At 34.6% G+C, this 23,715-nt stretch overlaps 1 protein-coding gene across 1 annotated transcript in view; it reads left to right on the forward strand.

Annotated features, from left to right (window-relative positions):
* Window positions 1-23,715, forward strand: part of eIF5B (eukaryotic translation initiation factor 5B) — a 530,511-nt gene that overhangs the window by 471,815 nt on the left and 34,981 nt on the right. The window contains exons 21-22 of the mRNA XM_090397300.1: window positions 9,513-9,816; window positions 22,260-22,421. Of these exons, the coding sequence (XP_090253426.1) occupies window positions 9,513-9,816; window positions 22,260-22,421 (466 nt within the window). The remainder of the gene's footprint in view (window positions 1-9,512; window positions 9,817-22,259; window positions 22,422-23,715) is intronic.

The following is a 23,715-nucleotide window of genomic DNA, read 5'->3' on the forward strand; positions in this document are numbered from 1 at the left end:
ATTTTCTTTCTGCTTGATTATATTATTGGCTCTTTCTCACTACTCTCTTTGTATATCTGAGCTATGTGAATATCAGATGAGTTATTAAGCCAATTATGTCTATCTTTTCCTTTACCAGTTCATTCTTCATTAAACCATTTTTTCACTGAATTTTGCTTTGAAATTGAGTTGAGTTTTATCCTTGATATTTTCAGTATTTTCATTCTCTTTCAGCTGCTAATTTTTCATTTTTTGTTTTAACTGAATCTTATATTTTCTTTTCTCCTCTTTATGTATCTCCAATGATTCATTCATGGTGAAATATATATACTCGGGGGTTCCGCCACCTGTATTTCATCCTAAGTATCTTAGGACAACATCAGTACAGTAGTTTTAAACAATAATAGGAATAACATACAGATTATATCCTAAATGGATATAATCCTAAAACAACTCAAAAAATCATCAGTAGTCACTTCTCCACGCATCAAACCAGACAGGAAGAAGTCCATAGGATTCCCATACCTTATGTTAAAGGCATCTCAGAACGTCTTTCTAAAATTATGAAGAAATACAATTTTGCCACTACTTACAAACCCATGAACCAAATTTACAACTTGTTACCTTCTCCTAAGGACAAACTCTCACCTTTGATGTTGCCTGGTGTTTATGAGATTCCATGCTCATGCAAATTATCTTACTTTGGACAGACAGGTAGGTCTGTTCAGAAACGCATCTCGGAACATCAAGCCCACATTTGTCTTTTTAAACCGCAGAAATCTGGCCTCTCTCAGCACGGAATTGAAAATCCAAACCATAGGATCCATTGGGAAAAGTCTAAACTTTTACATAGATCTTTATATAAACATGAACGTTTATACAAGGAGAGTTCTGAAACCCTACTACACAGATCAAACTTAAACCGCAACGACGTTCTTACTATTCCTAAAGTATGGGAAATTGTCATACAAAATTGTGTTAAATAATTTTTATTTATTTATTTTATTTATTTTTTTTTTTTGTACTACTGTAGCACGTTATGCACGTTTAATGAGATTTTATTGTAATCATGCGCCCTAACTGTATGTTATTCCTATTATTGTTTAAAACTACTGTACTGATGATGTCTTAAGATACATAGGATGAAATATTTACAATTAAATAATTTTCACTGTGGTTATTACGTGTTTCTTTTAATTATGATTGCACCACAGGTTTCGTTATTTAAAAAAATCATCCATTTAGGATCTAACATTTAAAAAAATTGCAAACATAGAGAAATACCTGCACATCATCTGTAATTAAAAGTGAAACTTCCTCACTTTATGTAAAAATTTGTATTCTTTATTTAAGCACCTTATATTTAAGCTATTGTGATTAATTTGAGATTTCATTTTGTATGTCTTAAAAAAAGAGGGATAATGTGAATTAAATATAAGCCTACTTAAGCTATGTAAAATCTATTGTGAGTCATCATAAAGCTGTTAAGTATTAATTCCTGGAAGGCCTAAAGCTACACGTGTGCAGCATAACGCTGGCAGGTATAGCTTATTCAGAAAATCACATAACCATGTATTCCATGAATCCGAGTATATATATCAGCATCGTAGAAATGAAGGATAAGCCAAAAGATGAAATTAGTAAGGATCGTGTGCAAAAAGGGGCTGAAAAAGAGGGCCCTCTATAGGAGTATAAAAGGGGGTTGAGCCTGGAACACAAGGATTTCTCTTGGTCTCTTGTCGTATCGTTTTCCTGTTTGGTGGTTTGGAAGTTGGCGGGCAGTTTCGCGTGGGGGGGGGGTGAAGTCTGTGATGTCAGGCAGTGAGCATTCATAAAGAAATGAAGCTGGATTCTATGCAAAGCTGAAGGTAAAAATTCCAGTCCTAGCAGAATCAAGCCGTCGCTGAAAAGTCCCATCGAGTTGTTCCTGAAACACAAAGATTTTGAGTCCGTTTCTGGCAGAAAGAATGAAGACAGTGTAACCCCTACATTGGCGTATAGATAGCCAAAATCGATGAGAAATATACAGACAAACACGTGGTGCAGAACAACGTGGAAAAAGTCGGTGAAGTGTAATTGCTCTAATTTTGTGCGAATGTTCATTAGAAGAAAGAAGATTGTTTACGATTGTGAAATTTAGAACTGTATTCTAAGGAACTCTGTGAACAGTCTCTAATCAGAAAGTTAACCTCATTTGTGAGTAAGAAGAATTGTTTAGAAGAGATTTTTTTGTAATTTTGTATATGATAGGATTAACTTGATGCGATAAGAAAAGTAGAATTTAGTATCTCAGTAACATTTGAATGGTTGTTAGTTTTGTTCTTACGAGTAATACTACTGAAAGGAATATGCTTAACTTAACATCGTTTACTTTATATCCCAATGTGTAATTACTGTGTTTAGCTTGCCTTATAAGTTTTAATTAGTTCGAATGTGTTAATCGCTTAGTTCGAGTTTTATTTAGTATTGAGCATAATTGAGTGTATGAATTTTGTATCGTGTTTTAGATAGTCTAATAAACACGTCATATTTACCTGAACCTGAGTCATGCCTGATTACGATTCCAAATTACCACTTATAAAATTAGAACCTATTTTGGCGGGAAGGATTTAGAGAGTGAATATAAAATATAGATTTAGGTCACTACTGCAATAATCTGAATCTATACGGCAGTTAAAATAAGATACTGTGTAGGCAATCTTCAGACTCTAGTGTTGTATCCCTGAGCAAGGATCTTTTCTGCTATAGGATATTGGCTGGCGCAGCAAAATATAAATTTGCCAGTATCCGAAGAGGAAACAATCCTAGATATAAAAATAAGATTAAAGTAAGAGAAGAAAGAATAAATAACGAAAGATAAATATATAACAATGGTGCAGCCGGTAGGATTTTGATTGAATAAGGTTTTAAGTAAGAAAGGATAGATTTAAGAAACAACACTAATTGAGTATAAAGATATAAAAGGTAGAAAAACATCGATTTAACAGTAGTAAAAGGTTGTCTTACTTCAAATTATATTCCCCTATCTTTTGTCTCTTGTATTGCTACTATATTCATTATGTATATATTTAATTCATGGGTAATTCCTGAAATGCTCCAGCTCTATACAAAAAGCAGCTTCTTACATCCCATGATCTCTGGATGTAAGATGTTCAAAGTATCTATAGCAGGCACGAGTCAGGAACTTGAACGTCTATGAGAGGGATTTAAGTGGGCCTGTGAGACATGGAGCATTAATTAGCTGGATTGCTCTCTTCTGGATAGAATCGAGCAATCTTAGAGAGGATTTTAGTGCACCACCCCCAAATATGGAGCCATATTCCATTGCTGGGCAGATTTGGGCTTTGTATAGAGTCAGCAGCTATGAAGGTGTGAAGTAGTCTTGTGCAAAAAAGTACACCAAGTTTTTTGGTGGTTTTTGAAGCTGTAGTTGAAATGTGATTGTGCCAGGAAAGATTGGAAGTACAGGTCAATCCAAGGTTGATCAGTCCAAGTAGAGAAATCTGATCGTGTTTGGATATCTCAATATTACTAAAGGTAAGGGGAGGGATGCAAGCTCTTTCTTGCTAGAGAGACAGGACTGAATTTTGGTGGCATTGAAGTTTACAAGATTGTCCTTGCCCCACTGGGATGTAGTTAGGAGATCTGAGCTCAGGTCTACGGTCGTGGTAGATCTTGAGGATTCTAATACTTAGGCACTAACAGGTTTGTCAAATGAAAAGGTGGAATGGAATGTACTGTCATCAGCAAAGCTATGAATAGGATTGGAAGTCTATGAGAGCACGTCATTTATATACAAGAGATACTCCTGCGTTGGTAGGGAAATCTTAGGAGAGTAAGTTCATTGCTGGGCAGATTTGGGCTTTGTATAGAGTCAGCAGCTATGAAGGTGTGAAGTAGTCTTGTGCAAAAAAGTACACCAAGTTTTTTGGTGGTTTTTGAAGCTGTAGTTGAAATGTGATTGTGCCAGGAAAGATTGGAAGTACAGGTCAATCCAAGGTTGATCAGTCCAAGTAGAGAAATCTGATCGTGTTTGGATATCTCAATATTACTAAAGGTAAGGGGAGGGATGCAAGCTCTTTCTTGCTAGAGAGACAGGACTGAATTTTGGTGGCATTGAAGTTTACAAGATTGTCCTTGCCCCACTGGGATGTAGTTAGGAGATCTGAGCTCAGGTCTACGGTCGTGGTAGATCTTGAGGATTCTAATACTTAGGCACTAACAGGTTTGTCAAATGAAAAGGTGGAATGGAATGTACTGTCATCAGCAAAGCTATGAATAGGATTGGAAGTCTATGAGAGCACGTCATTTATATACAAGAGATACTCCTGCGTTGGTAGGGAAATCTTAGGAGAGTAAGCTGTCCACCATGACACACAGTGAGCGACCAGTGAGAAAGTTGACAATCCATTGGCAGAGTAGGGAATAGCACAGGAATGGCAGTTTGATGAGTAGGCCCTCTGCCAAACCTGATCAAATGCCTTTGAACATCAAGGGCAACCATGTGAGATTCTCCAAATTCCTCATGGCTTGAGTTCATAGGTGGCTGGTGAAAGCAAGAAGATCAGTTGTAGAACTCGAGTTGCAGAATCCATACTGTTGTCACTGATTAGTTGGTATCTCTTTAGATGGTTCAACAGTTGGTTGTTGACCTTCTCCATAATTTTTTAGAGAACAGAAGTGAGAGCAGTTGGACAGTAGTTGTTGTTTGTTGGACAGTTTGTTGGTTGACTTTTATCACCTTTCTTTGGGATTGACTGGATGTGGACCTGTCCTGTTTCCATGTTGTCGGGTAGATGCCAGTTGAATAGGATAGATTGAAGAGGCGATACAAGATAGGTGTTAGTTATGGGGCACAATTTTTTAACACAATAGGTAGGATGCCTTGTGTTCAGGTTGTTAAGGATTCTTTGGATTTCTTTTTGTCATAATGGGAGGCATGAAGGGGGGGTTGTTCTTTGTGGAGTGGAGGGAACTTTGCCATCAATGCAGGAATTGGAAGAGAAGAGTGATGCAAGTAAGTTAGCCTTGTCTGTTGGAATAGCATCTGGATGCGAGCGTGGGGGAAACCTGTGTGGGCAGAAGTTGCATCCAATTGTCTTGAGTTGCTCCCAGAAGGAGCAATTGTCATTTGGGCAAGAGGTGAGTTTGCAGAATTTGGCCCTTTCAAAGTCTGACTTTGATTTGGTGATGACTCTTTTACTACTATTGTTTGCTGCAGTATAGACAGAGAAGGGAGTAGGAATTTTGGTCTTGGGCCAGTTGTGGTAAGCAGAGGTTTTTTTCTTTTACAGCAGCATTGGCACACTTTTTTTGAGAGCCAAGGCTTGGTTGGTGACTGAGAGTTTGGACTGGAATAGGGAATGAAAGCCTCCATTCCTGTGAGGATATTTCTGTTATTCGGTCTGAGCAGGTATTTGGATCAGAAGAACAGAAGTCACGGAGGTCCTCCCAGTTGGCATCCTTGTAGTTCCAAAGGACGAGACTATGAATTGGTGGATGTAGGTTTTTCTGCAGAAAAAGAGACGTATGAAGTTGTGGTCTGAGTTTCCAAGAGGAGAACCAACAGCCACAGTATTCCTACAAGGGGAGCTTGTTTGGATGAGGTCAAGCATGTTCGCTAATTGGAGGGGGTTGTCTGGTATTCTGGTAGGAAGATTGATGATCTGAGATAGGAAATTGCTGATGACGAACACCTCAACATCTCTGTCTGCTTGATCGGTGAAACGGGAGAAGGGGAGGGAGCCAATATGAGTTGTGGACATTGAAGTCCCCAAGAAGAATGACCTCACTATTGGGGTATTTAGACTGCAGAAAGTTGAGCTTGAGGGAGAGAGAGAAATTTCAGAATGGTTGATAAAGTTTGGAGAGTAATAGACAGAACATATGAAAACGGCAGGTTGATTTGGTAGAGAAATTACATTGTTGACGGTGCTTCTAAATCATTGTTTATCATTCTATATCACTGAGTTACTACAAACATCCTATAATTGGAAGTGGATAAAGACTATTATAATAATATTTTAGTGTTTTGACTGCCAGGTGGGCAGTTTTAACTACATCTCATCAACTATTAGGCTGAAATTCAGTCAGATATTCAAGCTGACTTAGTCTAGTCCATTCAACTTGTATAAAATGATATATATCCGTATACCTAACTATCTAGATAAGAGTAAGTTATTACAGAATTTTTTGTATAATCATGGAACAGGATGAAATTGTACTTCTCCGAACTTCTTCTTCCTCTACGCGTTTATCCCGTTTCCAATGCAGGGTCCACATGTTACATTTTTGATGCGACTTTTTGGTAGTAATCCCTGACCGGCCTGGGAGGGGGGGTATTTTTGACTGTAGCAGCATGTGTTCACTGGGCCAGTTTGCCTGCTTGCGGGATGAAAACCCCCAGATAAACTGGGGGGGGGGGGGGGCGACCCTGCTGTCCACACCCAAGACCGGCTAACTTGGCTATGGCTGAGAAAGATCCTAAAGCTCCTCACATCCTAGATGGGAATAGAACCTAGGACACTCCTTCCCTAGGCATATGGTTGTGAAGCGCATAGCCACTAGGCTAACCATGCGGACAAATTGTACTTCTCTGAGCAAGAGAAGTAAAATCTTACTCAAACATGTCTTGATTTTAGAGTATTATGCCCATAATTTAGTTATTTTTTATAATAGGCAAAATAGACTGCATGATTGCATTAAGCTTAGCTTCAGAAGTCTGAATAAATCCCACAACTACTTCTACATCAATGACTTTTCATATCTCCTCCTATGCCAGAAATATACATTATCTCCCTTCCATATTTTGCTAAACATTTTCTTCTGGAAGTAACCATTATCCTCTTTCATACTCATCCAACATCTATCCCACAGCATGAAAATAAACCTATATTCATTGAATTTTAGGTTTGTTTTCATGCTGTGGGATAGATGTATCCATCTATTCATTGGACATCAACAGATGCTTGGTGATGTGTCACACCTGTCCTTGCAGGTGGTCCTGTTGTATGCTTTTCTGGAGCCTTCAACTCTCTGAAGATAGCTGTTCCAGACATATCATCCACCCATCTCATTGACAGTCTACCCTTTCCTCTTTTTCCAGAAACTTTACCTTCTATTACTGTTCTGAGAAGTCCTCCTTCCATCCTTTCAATGCGTCCAAAGTGTAGGGTGTCCACATTGCACCTCCCTAGTTTCAAAGAACAGTAAAAAATCTGAATGTGGAAATATGTGAGGTTTGGGTTGTTCAAAAACGTTCCAGAGACTACAAGTTTTATCCAAATTTTTTTTTTTACAAAAACTCGGTGAGCGTTCCTTCTCGTTTGTACAATTTTGACACCACGGTCTATACATTTTAGTATAATACATTAAAACTAGTGAGGTCCATTGTGGACACCCTGTATTTCAACTTTCTTTTGTCAATATCCTTACGGGGCCTTAATGTTCTGCTGATCCTTTTTTTGTAGCACCTGTCTGTTTGTCCACCTTTCAGTATATGAAATCCTCAATAGTCATCTGTAACATCACATCTCAAAAGCAGCTATCCTCCTTTTCTTATCAGACTTCTTTAGATTTTAAATTCGCATCCATAAGTCCATGTTGGAAAAACAGATGCATCCACAATCATTAACTTTGTTCCTGTGGAGATAGATCCATCCTTTCAGATTTTAAACAATTCTCTGACTGTTGTTTTAGTCATTCCTAATATTCTCCCCATGTCTTCTGAACAGCAATTCTTCACATTAATAATGAATCCCAGGTACTCGAACTTGCTGACTTCCTCAATTCTTTCTCCATTGAGGTACACTTGCTTCTCATGAGCTTCCCTGTCTGTATTTCTGTGAGAACCATAATCTTTGTTTTGCTAGGAGTAAGCATCAATGACCTCTGTTCTTACTGATCTTGTTAACTTTATCAAGAATTTGTTCTAGTTCTTCCTTGTCATTACAAAAGAGTACTATATCATCAGCATACCTCAGATTATTGATCAATCTATCACCTATCCTGATTCCCATCTTAAACTCATCCAGTGCTACATGCACTGTACATGCATGATGTCCTCAGCATAGATACTAAACAGGTAAGGAGAATGTAGACATCTTAACTCCCTTTCCAACCTGAAGCCAATCAGTTAATCAAATACGTGTTGCTTACCAGAGCTTCTTGCTCACTGTTCAAGTTAGCTATCAACCTGATAGTGTGTTCAGGAAAATCCATTATTTTCATTACTCTCTACAATTTCACATTGTGAACAGTCAAAAGCTTTAGACTAAATTCTTTATAATATTTTATGATCTGTCTAAGGCAAAGGATCTGATCTCTGGCAAGCTTACCTTTTCCAAAACTTGCTTGTTCCTCAAGCATCTCTGCTTCAATTTCAACTTTGGCCTCAATCCTATTTAGAATGACCTGTAATAAAATCTTGCTTGCACGAAAGAGAGAGAGAGAGAGAGAGAGAGAGAGATTAAACTAATAGTTCTATATTCTTGCAATCCTTCATATCTCCCTTCTCGTGTGGTGATATAAAAACCAACAATTTTTCCAATCTCATCTCTAGGCCATGATCCTGTCTCCCATATTCTTGTAATCAGTTGCTAAAACACTTTTATCCCTCCATCCCCTTGCGGTGGGGGATTATTGCTTAAACTGCTTAACTGCTCTTTCAGCCTCATGCCTAAGTGAAAGAGGTTCCAAATTGAAATTTTCCTGGTGAGAGGCTCCTCCAAATCTTCGTTATCCTCTCTGCTGTACAGTTCTTTACAGTATCATTTCCAACTGTTTTTGATTTTCAGTTTTTCTGTTAGTACTGCTCAACTCCTGTCTTTGATGACATTTAATTTCAACTTAAACTTGTGTAGTATGTCACAAACAAATAGAAACATCCTATAGCACATTAATGCTGTGTGTGGGCAAGAGGAATCTGTTCATATATTGCTTGAACAGCTGAAAGTTATAATCTTTGGGAAAGACAGAGTGAGGGTCTGTTCCAAAGAACAGAAATTGATGGAAAGAAGAGGCAGTGAAGTATGTTCAATAAGTTTCAAGATGAACTGCAAAAGGGTGTTGGTTAACAGCCTAATGATTTTTTTAACCTCTAATGATTTTAGATGAGAGTGGAGGAATAATAGTGGCCAATTCAGCAAAACACTGTCCATGAATTTATCTGCAGAAGAGTCATAAGACAGAAACTGTACGTCTGTGTGAGAGGGATCATTAATTAGCCAGATTTACTCTCTTCTGGACAGAATTAAGCAATATTAGAGAGGATTTGGGTGCACCACTCCAAATATGGGAGCAATATTCCATGTTTCAGCAGATTTGGGATTTGTTTAGAGTTAGCAGCTGTGAAGGTGTGAATTAGTCCTGTGCAGAAAAGTACACAAAATTTTTTGGCAGCTGTTTTTAATATCTTTCATATATACAATATCCAAATTTGCATTTTAGAAAAATTCAGTTTGCTTCTTTTTAAAGTATAAATTAATAAATAAATAAATATAATGCATTTTTTTTTACTTGTTTTGTTGCTTCAGGTATGCAGTAATATTAGCATTTGATGTTAAAGTAGAGCGAGATGCCCAAGAACTGGCAGATAGTCAAGGTGTTAAAATATTTCAAGCTGATATAATTTATCATTTATTTGATAAGTTTATGGCCTATAGGAAAGAGCTAAAGCAGAAAAAACGTGATGAAGTGAAACATATGGCTGTATTTCCTTGCAAGTTAAAAGTTCTTCCTCAATATATCTTTAACAGCAGAGATCCTATTGTTATGGGAGTAACTATTGAAGCTGGAATTATAAAAGACGGTACTCCTCTCTGTGTTCCATCTCGAGAAGTAAGTATTTAATATTAAGTTCAGCATTGTGAAATAAATTAATATCGCAAATACCTTTTAAGATTATTTGTGAGAGCCAAGCAGTGTGGATCACAACACTTCATAAAATTCAGCATGAAATTTTATGTTGTGTTCTTTTATATCTAATTAAATTTATTTAATTTAATAAACTCATAATAACATAACTCTGTCCATGAAATCTACATAAAATTCAATGATTAGTAAAACAGGCTAGATTTTTGAAAGCATAATTGAGGGGGGGGGCTAAAAAAAGAACTGAAGACAAGATTGAAGAACATAAAGTTTTGGACCAAATAGAAATTTCTGAGATCAGATTTTTATTTAAAGACAAATTGTTCAGGAATAAAAATATAACAATAACCTATGTTTGGTTAACTTGATAAGGCAATGAAAACTGAACCTTATACATTGACTGCATTCTAAGTGATTAACCTGTAGAACAAGTAACATTTGATATACCCAGTCACACTTGGCTTTTTTTTTCTTTTTTTTTCTTTTTTTTAAAATAAAGAGAAGCAGACCACTTTTAACAAAGAATGGGAAAAATAAGTGTTTTTTTTTTAAAAAAAACAAGTGCTTGATACAAAAATGGAAGAAGAAAGGCCCAGAAGAATGGATATGGATGGATGAAAAATTTTGTACTTTGAAGTTGTAAACAAGGATGTGATTAATAGTATTGTTTTCAGAGCTTATTAAATTGATCATTGTAGGATTAATGATATCACATTTGAACAGAATCAAATTCATGAAGTCTTATTGGAATGAAACCTCAAATTTTCCTCTCAAATGCTATTTGAGGGGGAAAAAAAAAGAACATAATTTTATATGTTATAGTAGCCTTGACAGTTTGCATTGGCAAATTCTGGGGAATATCAGTGGCAGGACAGCATTAGTGTATTTATATTCTCCAGAATCTCTGATCCTTAAATTTAGAAACAATTTTCTAAATTTAAAAATTCTTCAGTGACAATGGAGCCCCCCTAATAAAAAGATCAAACGTCTTTTTATTTTAATGGACAGTTACTTGTCTTCCAAAGAATTCTTATGGTACTGCAGTTTTGTGACTCCCAGCAAAAAAGAAAAAAAAAAGTGTTTTTTGGAAGTCAAGAAAGAATCTAGAAATTTTTATGAATTATTGTTGTATTTATATGTGCAAGAAAATAGGTTTATTTGTTTTATTAAAAAGACATGCCTTAAGAAGCTATACAAGCTTGTCCTGAGCAAATTTTCACAGATGTCTGTGTTTTCTTGCACTGGATTTGAACCTATAGTTTTAGCCTTAAACAAATAATAACTTTTACCAGCTGAATTTGCCAGGGTTGGCTTAATTGCTAAAACTGATCTTTGATGGTTTCTGAAAATCAGTTGGTGTCCTTTTTTTTTCTTTTTTTCCAAGATTGAAAGTGACTTCCAAAGAAATCTGTCAACCTTAGACCATCTTATACAGCTGGAAATTCATTAGCAATATGTTCCTAAAACCAGAACATTCTGCAGCATATTACCATGAATAAAGCTCACATGACATTACTTGGCATGGAGTATGAGATTTTAAAATGTATAGATAATTTGGACAAGTTAAACCAGAAACATTGGATATGCTTTTCTAAAACTCCAGCACTTATCACTTTTCTCTGATATGGCTAAAAAATCATGAAATTGTTTAGAGTTAGTAATTTTAAAAGATTAAATAATTTTTGTCATAGTATCTGTCTTTTATTAAAGCTTCCTAGCTATTTGAACCTTGTAAATTTTGCCTTCTCTTTATTTATCATGTCAAGAAGAGGGACAGTCTATTTAGGATCCATATTAAGTGTGTGTGGGGGGGGTTCCCCTCTCAAGTTATCTGTATTATAAAACTTCCTCAAATCATAATCTAATTACATATCCAGTTATATTCACAATTTTAGCATTTTTCATTTATGTAGCATGAGGGCCAAACCAGTTACATCAGGACACTAATCATCTCACTTCATAGGCTGTGTGGTTAACACAGCCTAACAGTCTGTGCACTTTTGTTACAGACATAATCTCTATCCTAATACAGAAATGAACCCAAGAAGCAAAATTAATCTAAACTCATTATTCAGGATACAAATTTCTGTTTTTTTGTACTACCTATATGCATTTCTGTAGCTGTATATTATTAGAATAGATAAATGCATGCAATATATTCCCTCGAAGTGAGAGATGCAAATGCACAAAGTGATGTCTTTTGAGCAGCAAATGGATTTGGAAAGAAGGATGGGGGGGGGGGGGGAAGCAATGCTTTTTGAAAAAAATGCTTAATACTTTACATTTATATAAGCTCTCAGAATTATTAAAAAAATAATAAATAAAAAAAATTGAGAAGTTATATATTTTTATTCAACAGAAAATAAAATAATACTTAAAATATATGTGCATATTGTACTATACACTTTGATATCTTGGCAGGTTCAAACTTAAAACTTTCAAAATCACACACTACTGATTCGCTGAGTTAATACTGTGATAACAAAAAATTGCATTAGAAATTGTCTTTGACACTGAGTCTTGTGCAGGAGTGTGGAATGGCTGCTGCAAGGCAATGCAAATGTACAGCTTAGATAGAGGAAACAGTGAATTCATGCTAGAGCTACTACTTGAATATGAATTTCTGCCAGAGACTGTGCTCATCAGTGATTGCAGCTGCACACGCACGCAATCTCATCTCAGTTTTACCATGAATGAGCTGCTCTCTCTCATTTTAATGTCAGCATTTGCATACTACACTATGCAGTAAATATAGTCTTTGTGATACAAGATCGTGGACCAGATATTTCATCAATAATGATGATGAAAGCATACATATGTACAAGATTTTGCTATCTGTCTAGTACAGAGGTTCTTAATAGTTATTTTGTGCCACAATTGGCCTCTTTGGTAGTCTGATGAAGCCTGTGGATACCTTCTCAGAATAATGTTTTTTAAATGCATAAAATACATTAAATTACAAAGAAATGTTATATTGAAATGCAGTTATCAAAATATTAATAAATTAAATTTGCGATATAGTAATATGTGCCTTCCCTGTTAATGCATTAAATAACTAGAGCATGCTTACAATATAGCCAAGTTTTTTTTTTTTTATGACATATCAATGCAAAGGTTGTTTTTGCTTAGTTTGCATGAGAATGTGGGAGGAAATGCCAAATTTCAATTAGAAGTTAGTGAAAACCAACCTGTAATACCTCCCCCCATATTAGTTCAGAGGTTCTAACCCCCCCCCCCCCCCACACACACACACATGCATACATACAAAATCAAAATCTATCATTGGACTCCTTGGGAGTCTATGGACTTCTAGTCTAGTGGATAGTGTTCTTTGCAAAGATCATCTTACTTTCCACCCCAGCGTGCCCAGTCTAATTCTCCTTATGTGCTTAATGTGTCTTAGGGCACTCAAATGCTACCATCAGTTTATTAATGCATTGTGTGCTGAATACAGATTCAATTCTGCACATCTGGATTGTTTGAAATGATAAAAACCAATAGGAAAAACAGTCTTTGAGGCAACATCCAGTAAGTTCTGACTTGACATTAATTTTCCTACTGAATTGAACTTAGCTTGATGCTTCAGCACTTGCTATAAAATACATAAAAGCAAAATGAAATGTCTTCTAAAGGTTCATGACTCTCCATAAGCTGCTAATATGCTGTAGATTCTGCAAGCTTGTACAGAATTGATGTTAAAAAAAATTAGAAAAGAATTATTTTTGGAGTCCTTTTATTATACTCATCTTCATCTACAACTGCTTTTTCTTTGTGTATGTCTGTGCACATAAGGAGGTCCCACTAGACCAGTGGTGGCAAACCTTTTTATGTCCGCATGCCAAAAGTTTACAAATAGAGTTGCTGAGGTGTAGGCACGCGCCAAAAATTTACAAATCAAGTTGCTGACGTGCCCGGCACATCAGCAACTAATTAATACAACACTAAGTAATTAATACAAAATAAATTGCAGAATTTTATTGAGACAAGTTTAAAAATTAACATAGAATTTCATAAAAATCAACTCATTTGACATGCACATTGTCGTATACAAATCAATATCAATTTATTAATGAGATTTTTGCTGTTGCACATTAGATGTCAAATGCTTTATATCAGGTTCATATTTTGTCACTTTTAGTAATACACACGCGGAACTAGATTCATCAGTCATTCTATTTCTTAAACTGTCTTTTATAAAATTCATTTTGGAAAATAATGACTCAAGCATATGTAGAGGAGAAAATTAATTATGGCATAATCATAAAGAATAGTAATACACTTATGTATACGGTGTAGCATGTTGACAAATAAAAGTACGCATTTAAATTAGTTATCAATCGCAGGACTAATTCTGCAATATTGTAGTTTCCTCAGGCCAACATCATTAAATTAACTTGTGATAAGTTTCATTGACATATCCCATTCTGATCACCAAAAATTTATATTATTCAGTATAAAATTATTGATTATTGTATTATTAAATTGATTTTAATGATGTTGGCTTGGGGGAAAAAAAAAAACGGTAGTGAGAAAAATATTTATGCATTGTAACTCACCATAGAAGTCAGTGGAGCAGGGGAAGCAGCAGAAGGATGTTGGCCAACGCTTACCGTCTAATATAACTTGCCCTCGCATCTAACTGGCACCCCCTGATTTCACTTTACGAAAAAAGACATTAAAAGGTTTTACATATATACCTCCCACACAAAAAACAACAGGCCCCTCCCCAACAGCTGTAGATGCAAGAAAAAAAAATAGTTTTATTGTATCCCTGAATAAGGTACAGAGGCTTTTGCAGTCTGTGTAATATATTTCTCAACAAATAGTGCAATTAGAGACAGCTGGAAGAAAAACGGTGCTAACTAATGAATCACATGTACCCCTCTTACAGAAACTACCCTGTATAGGCAAGCAAAACCATATGTTGCACCAGAAACATGGTATCTAATTAAAACTATTGTCCAATTTTTCAATTACATGAAGTAAGTGTTTATTTGATTGCATTTGAAATTCTTGATGTCATTATGACAGATCACAAAGGCTAACTTCAAATAAAATTCTACCACGAATTGAAACATGTCATATAATGCTTGTGTGAGTTCCCCTTCCAGCTCAACGCAAACAAGCAGCAATAGAAATCAACCAAGGGTTGAAACTTTGTGTGAGTTGAGCCCGCCGGTAATGAGAAGTTCTGTTGGAACGATAAACGACACCCCGTCGTGAATGTCTTAAAACTAAGAAATATAATAGTGAATGTTGTTATGACAGTTGCAGATGTTATGGAATTCGGTTGAAGAGAATTAGCATTTCAACTCAAAAAATTGTCGGTTCCATTTGTCTTTGGGTCACATGATCTTTTATTAATAACTCAAATTCATGTCTTCATAGCTGCTCTCTCCTGTAAAACAAAATTTAACTTGTATGTATTGTAACAATTAAAAAAAAAGTGGAATAATTTATAAGTATATAAAAGGATATCATATTTACATCGTTGACGTGCCAGCAAAATTCTTGGGCATGCCACAATTTTGCCACCATTGCACTAGACGATTCTTTCCACATTAGAATGTAGGAAATGAGAATGCAATTATTACAATCCAGTCTGTTCATTTCACATTACTGTATATAAATACAAGTAGTCACTTTAGTAGAAATTAATATTTTAGTGCTAAAGGCAAAAAAGGCTGTTTCATGGTATCGAATTCAGCTGGCCTGGTTGGCTCAGCAATTAGTATATCCACTCTCTAGTCATTAGGTTGCAGTTTCAGTTTCCACCATGGGTATGGATATTTTTTTTATGGGATTTATTTTCAATTGTCCAATGTGTAAGACCACTGCCCCACCTACTAGAAGCCTAAAGTGGCTTGAAAAAGTTCCATGTTTGGTCTTTAGAGCAGGGTTTCTAGTTTATATGAAAAAAAGTAAATTAAAATGCAAAAAATATATAACATTCATTTTTAAAGAAATCCTTAGACTATCTTCGGCACTAACGTACTGTAGGTTTTCAGCCTTTTGTGGATGAGAGTAAAAAAAAAAAAAAAAAAATCAAATTTTGTAGGCTGGGCTTTGCATACGGCAATCATATTGTGTGTTTTTTGAGGAGGCTAAAGATTCATCTTATAAGTGAATACTGAGTTGCTATTTGATCTACCCATTCATATTTTCTGAGTGACTACCCTCATCACTCAGCTATTAAGAAGTTTTGATGTTGAACCTGTGTTTTACATATTTTGGCAGATTTGATCTACTACAAAGAATATGACAATGGTTTCACCAGAACTCTTCATGTTTACAAAAAATAATTTATATAACTTAGTATATTTAGAAACAAGTAGAGAGGCTTATGTGCTGTACATATTAGTTTATTTAATGGTAGTGACTCACAACACAGAATGATAAGAAAATAAAAGAAAAATAATAAACTAGTATCTGTATATGTAGACATTAAATCTTTTCTTTTTTTTTATTATTTTTTTTTTTAAAATCACATGGTAGCCTTACTATTTTCATTTGTGGTTGACTGGTACACTAGCTTCCAGCAGAGAGCTCGTTCAGTATTCTTCTTTGGTATTCTGTGTTCCACATGGAGCAGTAGTCAGCACATAGTGCTTTTGGTCATTTCCTCAATTCCATCTCTGATGAAACTGCATTACAAATGTTTTCTTGTATAGCAAGACCTGTGGAGTTTCCATAATGAAACATAACACGTGAGCAACAATAAAAAATTATATTCATTTATTTAATTATGCATTGCAAACAGGATGCATCTGTTGGACACTACATACATTGTATTGCATGACAGTGTACAAAACAATGTTATTGGGCAACTTCTGAGCCAATGAATTTGGAAAATTGGAACATCCATTCTGTTCTTTTAATGCGAGTCCATGTAACTGATCTTTTCACTGACAAGTGAAAGCACTTCTCTGAAGCAGATATTATAAACAGACTGTTTTGGATGCCATATACTAGTCCATAGCAAATAATCAGAAACATTGCTCCATAGATGGAGTTTCCTCATTATCATGCTTGCTGAAAAACATTAATAGCTGTTATGTTAGTATAGTATAGTTAGTGTAGTACGAAAAAATTTTAGTGATGCATGAAATAAAGTATTGTATTAACACTACATTTTCTTCATATATACCATTATTTCTTTTCGGGCATTTTTTTATCTAATATGATTTAAAAGGTAAACTTTGGGTTGCAGAAGTTCTGGTAGCATTTCTGCAAAAAAAGCATGTAAATTATCTTTTCAGTGCAGTCATCCCTCGACTTACGTCGGGGTTCCGTTCCATCAGGCAGGACGTAAGTCGATACATTAAATCAACAGAGTTATAGGGGTTAGGGACTTAACAGTAATAAGTATACTGTCATCTTAATTTTTAAACCTTATTATAAAACTGTACTGCGCATCACTGCCACTATAAAATAGGAGAATAATCACCAAAATCTTCATCAAAAATCACATCTTTATTACCTTCCCTATGTGAAGGACCAAGCTTCAGCTCTTCTGGTGTAACCTTTTTTATTTTTTTTATGAAAATGTCCGGTGTGCTTTGCTTATACCTCTTTTCATCGTAAATTTCTTTATAGCAAGCAAATGCATCATTTACTTTCCTTTTTACTAATAAGTAGCTTTCAACATTGGGTCCTTGTCTTCAACCATTTTGAGAAAGCACTTACTGCAGAGAACATTTCTGCAAGACCCTTCACTGTGAATTGTTTAACTGCCTCTCCTTGTTCTCTTTTTCCCCTTCATTTTCTCGTTGTTCCTCCAGTTCGACCAATTCTTCGTTGGTCACCTCTTCAGGGGCACTTCCTGTGAGTTGAACTATGTCGTCATCATTTACTTCGAGATTCAGGTTGTTTGCTAGGCCCGCTATTTCTTCACTCAATTTACAAATTTCTTCATATTTTTCAAAACTTTCAAAGTCGTACACAAACCGTTTTAATGTCTTTTTCCATATGCCACTCATATATTGAGAGCTCACTTTGTCCCAAACTACAGCAATATTTTTAATAGCATGATAATTATTGAATGCTTTCCAGAATTGCATGAGAGGGTCATTTCCTTCATTAGCAGAAATGGCTTGTGAAAAAGATTTCCATAGATAATAAACCTTAAATACTATTAGAACTCCCTGATTCATTGGTTGGATCAATGAAGTAGTGTTTGGAAGGAGAAACATGACTTTGAACTTGAAGATCACCGATATATAACGGATAACCAGGAGCATTATCTAGAATTAATAAAATTTTAAATTCTACATTTTCTTTCACATAATAGCTTTCCATTTCACTCGCATAACTGTTGATTAAGGCATCTGCAAACAATTTTTGAGTCGTCCACTTCTTATATCTCCACTAATGAAATGAAAGAGTATGCTTCCCAATGTTTTTGAAGGCTTGTGGATTCTCACTGTGCTATATCACAAATGGTTTCACTTTATATCCTGCTACATTACCCCATAACAGAATTGTAACATGGTCTTTGAAACCAGGCATAGATTTTAGCATTTTGTGGATGAATTGTCCATTCAGGCATTTTTTTCCAAAACAAAGATCTAATCCATATTAAATATTTGCTGTAGCAAATAATTTTCCTCCGTAATAATTTTATCCAATTTCTCCACAAACTCCTTGGTAACCTTCTCATCGGAATTTGCAGATTCACCATATATTTTAACATTATGTAGCATAAAACTTTGCTGGAATCTCATGAACAAACCGGAAGAACCATTGAATTTGTAGTCGTAATCTGGATCTGCTCTCTCTTTCAACATGTTGAAGAGACTTGGTGCCTTAGCGGTTTTGGTCATAGTGCTAAGCAGTATGCGCTTTTTTGTTCAGGTACTATATGTATGATAGAAGTAGCTTTTCCAATCACTGATAGGACCTTGTTGTTGCTTTGTCACTATCACCGAACTTGCAACTTCATTTCAAGATCAAGTGCTCTCCTCTTTTTCTGTGTTTCTTCACTAGGTTTTTTAATGGAGTGTGTAGGGCCATGTTGCACAAAATATTGTGAAATATTTAACGATGAATACACAAATAACATTTTTCAAACACAAATCAACAGAGGAACTGTTGAAGCCAAGTGTCAAGGGAGCTTGCCACTGAATGCGCTGTTGCCACTGCATTGTTGCTAAATAAAAACCTATTTACTTTACATTCACTTGCATCTTGTTTGAAAGTATAGTCAAAAATGTTATTTATTCCATTATGGGATCACGGACGTAAGTCGAGGGTTGACTGTATATTCAGAAGAACAGTATAGACCCTTATTCATGCTTGGATGTGTACATAGCTAAATGATTATTCATGAAGTTGGAAACTTCAAAAAATAAAAATAATAATCAGCTAATGCCATTTACTCTCTTATAGGGAGTAGGCAAAGACGTTTTAACCCTATCTAGCTTTTGGAGACTGAGTGGACAGTTCAGTCTCCACAGGTAGCAATCAGAGATAGCTGGTCCATGACTATTGCTGATTATAAGTGCCAACTGATGGAGAAATGGACAAACAAGTGCTGCCATCTCTTATCATACCTAACCCTAAAAGGATATTTTATTGTCTGAAATAATGTGGATTCTGTGGTTGCTTTTCTTGAGTTTATAGGACGAAAAACCCAAGTTTCCTGGTGAAAAAAACCCGCTTGCCCATGCCAGAGATTGACTAACAGGAACCGGTTGTAGAAAGGCTTTCTTCATTCAGCAACTTGACTTGAACTTAAGTCTATCTTTGAGCAGCCTAGTGTAGAGGATGTAAGCACCACATCCACCGAGCTACACAGGCTTCTATTGGAAGTCTTTTATCTCAGAAATGCTTAACTGTTCAATCAATGAATTATATATATATATATATGAACATTGTTGACTGTATCATCTCATTTCACTTATATTTCATTCTGAAGACATGTGGCACCCCCCCCCCCTTCCTCCCAAAAAAATAAAATAAATAATCAGGTCAGACCTTTGTACTAGATCAAATGATGTAGGACTGCAGATTAATATATGTCATTCACTCTCATTATAGCAAATTATTAAAAAAGAAAAAAAAAAACAGTTTTAGTGGATAGTTTGCTATATTGTATTCAAGATTGAAATAAACCCCGATGTACAAATTATGCTAAAGGGAATACAATATCCCTTTAGCATAATTTGTACATTGGGGTTTATTTCAATCTTGTTTATAGCAAGAGTCAACTATATAAGTAGGATTCCAGGATTGCCGTATTTTTTGCTACACAGAAGTTGGCTACATGATTGCATTAGTCCATCAACTAAGCTATATGGTGCATTTTTTGAATATGTATTTCTTTTGTTAAAATTATTATTATAATATTTTGTTGAAATGAGTAAATATTGAATGTTTTTAAAAATTTATTTTATTCGTTTGCAATAGATGTAAAGTAAATATGTAAGTTATGTATTCACTTTCCAGGTGCAGCATCTATTTTCTTAGAGTAGCAGTTATGTTTTAGTAATTTTTTTAGTACACAAAAGATGCATTTTTGTTTATGAAGTGTTACCAGATTTTCTAAACTTTTTATCCCGATGGTAAACTTAGAGACTGCACGTGTTCCTGAAGTAATTTTTGTACAGTTCATTGCACCCACCAAGTATACCATATCTGAGCAGTCCACTATCTTTGCAAGGCATGGAATATAGTTGTGATAATAGTGCTTAACAATGAATGTTCTGGAACATTCATTGTTATTTTAAAACTGATATGAAAAAAAAAAAAAAAAAAAAACTTGTGTTCATCCGTGATGAGTGAAAAATCTTGGTTGATGAGTTTAAAAAAACAGAAGTCTTTCAGTTTAATCATCAGTTTTGTGGAATATTGGCCATTGCGAACACCTGTTTTGTTAATTATCGTTGATTTTGTTATGACCAATAAGAGGATATGCATACATTTTATCTTTAGAGAGAGGGCATTCAGGCACACTGCTGCAAAATAACCAGCTAATTGTGATTCGGTAACCTAAAATAGATCACTGCAAAACAGTAGTAATTAGCTTATTTCAAACCCAGTGATGGAATATACAGACAGTTGAAAAACTGAGAAAGAATTATTAGTTTTTTTTTTTTTTTTTTCAAACTATATAATTTCTTTATATTGATTCTAAAAACATAACTTAAATGCCTTTTCAGTTTTCTTAGTTGCTTCCATGTCATGTGACATCACTGGTGCTGTCCCTTTGCTAATCTTTAGAAATCATTCTTAATTTAGAAAACTGATGTAAATAATTCACACGTAGTTCTGATGATTTTATTGAGAATTTTTTTTAATCCTCAACATTTGTTTATAATGGCAAAGAACAAATTTTTATTATGGACGAGGAAAGATTAGCAAAACAAGTGTTCTCTGTCAGGTTGGCAGGAAAACAACCCAGAGGAAGACCAAGATATAGGTGGATTGATACTGTACAAAGTTCCTTAGATGATAGAAATATAAGATCTGCTAATGTTGGAGGCTTGACAAGTAACAGACTAATTTTGAGGAATATTGTAGATAGGAAGTTAGTAATAATGTAAATTTTTCATGTAGTACTATCATATCCTGTACACCCCTTGAGGATACATGACAGGAATTTGATGATGATATAACATTTAATATATATGTATATAAATAATATTATATAACAAAATCAACGATAATTAACAAGAAGAATGATTCAAGATGTACTATAAGGATTAGAAACTGAAAACATTTCAACATGATCATTAATAAATGCTCATGTATGACTTAAAATGTATGAGTTTCTTGCCCTTTCCTCTGTTTCATGGGCTTATAAATGTACTGATATATAAGTACTTTTTTGTTTTACAACTGTAGTCTATTAATACAATGGGTAGGTCAAATTTTTATTATTTTTGTATATTTTTTTATTTTTTACATAATTTGGAAACCCTATTCTAGAGATCAAGCATAGAATTTTTTTTCGAGCTACTTCAAGCTTCCAATATTGAGTGGTATGTTGGTTTCATTGTGGGCAAGGAAATTCATCTTGTACCTTAAAGTTAACAACTTGCTTTAATGCTAGTACTTGCACAGGATAAAAATTAGCACTATTATCACAAAAGATTATAAATTGACCAGATCTGAAATTGAACACATGACTGTGATATAGTAGGTGACCATGGTACTTCATTCAGATTGACATCTGACTAGTGAGCCAGCACAAAATCTTGCACGTCCTGCTGATATGTTAATTTGATTAATTAACTTTTGTAACCTATTAAAAAGAAAATTTGAAGTGCATTATTATTGTGATTGTCATTATTTGATCATAGATTTTTTTTTTCTCATCTGCACTAAACTTTTATAGCGAGGAGTAAAAAAAAAATTCAAAAAGCGAGGAGTAAAAAAAAAATTATTATTATTATTTTTTTTTTATTTAGTTTTTGGATATTGGAGTAGTAACAACCATAGAGGTTAACCATAAGTCAATGGATAGTGCAAGAAAAGGACAAGAGGTTTGTATTAAGATAGAACCTCTTCCAGGCGAGGCACCTAAAATGTATGGCCGACATTTTGATCACAATGATATATTAGTTAGCAAGGTTAGTATATCTGTGTTTTCTGTCCATATAAACTGTTTTTCAAAATAACTTTAGAATTATAATTATCAAAAGCATGTAGAGAGAAATGTACATTGGCTGTAGAATGATTTTTTTTTTTTTTTTTTTTTTGTGTGAAACAGGAACATAGGTCAGAAGATCAAGTTTCTTGCTGTCTGAATTTTGGATCACTTGGAAAAATAATAATTTTCCAACTGATTACTTTTTCCAGTTAATGTGTGTGTTGTAGGCTGTATTTAAAAATCATACAAAATTCAAATATCCGTGTCTCACTGTAGTATTTGCCAATGATAATCGAATCTCACCACAAAGTGTAAACCCTTTTGTGCTTCTCACATAAATGGCATGCATGAAGCATAGTTATTGTTCATTTGACCTTTGTTTTCTATCTTTAAAATTATATTAATTGATAAATTAAAGTACTCAGTTATCCTACAATTAATTGCATTGGACCAATTAAGATGAATACTGATGCACTATCCACTCTTAAAAATTTCATGCATCAATAAAAATGCAATCATACGATCAAATTGATGTGAATTTACAGAAAACCTGAATGGGCACATGATGCCATAGTATTAGTTTTTTTTTTTCCCTAATTATGCCTAGGTGACTGCATTCCTTCTCCCAAAGAACTTTACTGAAGATAGTTACTTTCATGATGCAATTATTTTATAAATTACTTGCATGTGTGTGTAAGTTCACTGTGTGTTTTAAATTAAGTCTTATGTATTATTTATTCATAATTCTAGTTAGAAATCACACTTCACAAAATGTATGCTTTCTGCACTTTACTCGTACTGATTGACAGGACACATACATAAATCTTTTCACATACCATAACGGTAATAATGTATCTTATCTGCAGGACTATGAGTTTCAGTTCCCCCTTTCTCATTTTCAAGAATTGCCCATTATTGAAAATGGGCTATTCTTGAAAAAAATTCTTATGAAACAAATTATATATCAACTAAACTCTGACATATAACTGAAGCAATATCAATTTTAATAATATAATTCCTATAATTATTTTCAAATTGTCATTATTAAAAACAAAATGCACCAGAAAATCTTCACTTTTTTGGGGGGGTGGGAAGAAGCAAGACTGTCCTGAATAAAATTTCTTTCTGAAAAGATCATGTCCCATGAAAAAAATACTGCATATTATTATTGTCTATGGTGTTAAGATTTGCTGTATGAAACATTTTTTTACATCTGCATGAAAAAGAACTATAATAAGCAGAATTTGTAGCATGAATAGACAGCTCCCCCAGTA

This window comes from Typopeltis vanoorti, chromosome 8 (assembly GCF_054136105.1).
Source record: "Typopeltis vanoorti isolate ZY-2024b chromosome 8, IOZ_Tvanoo_1.0, whole genome shotgun sequence".
Lineage (NCBI taxonomy): Eukaryota > Metazoa > Arthropoda > Arachnida > Uropygi > Thelyphonidae > Typopeltis > Typopeltis vanoorti.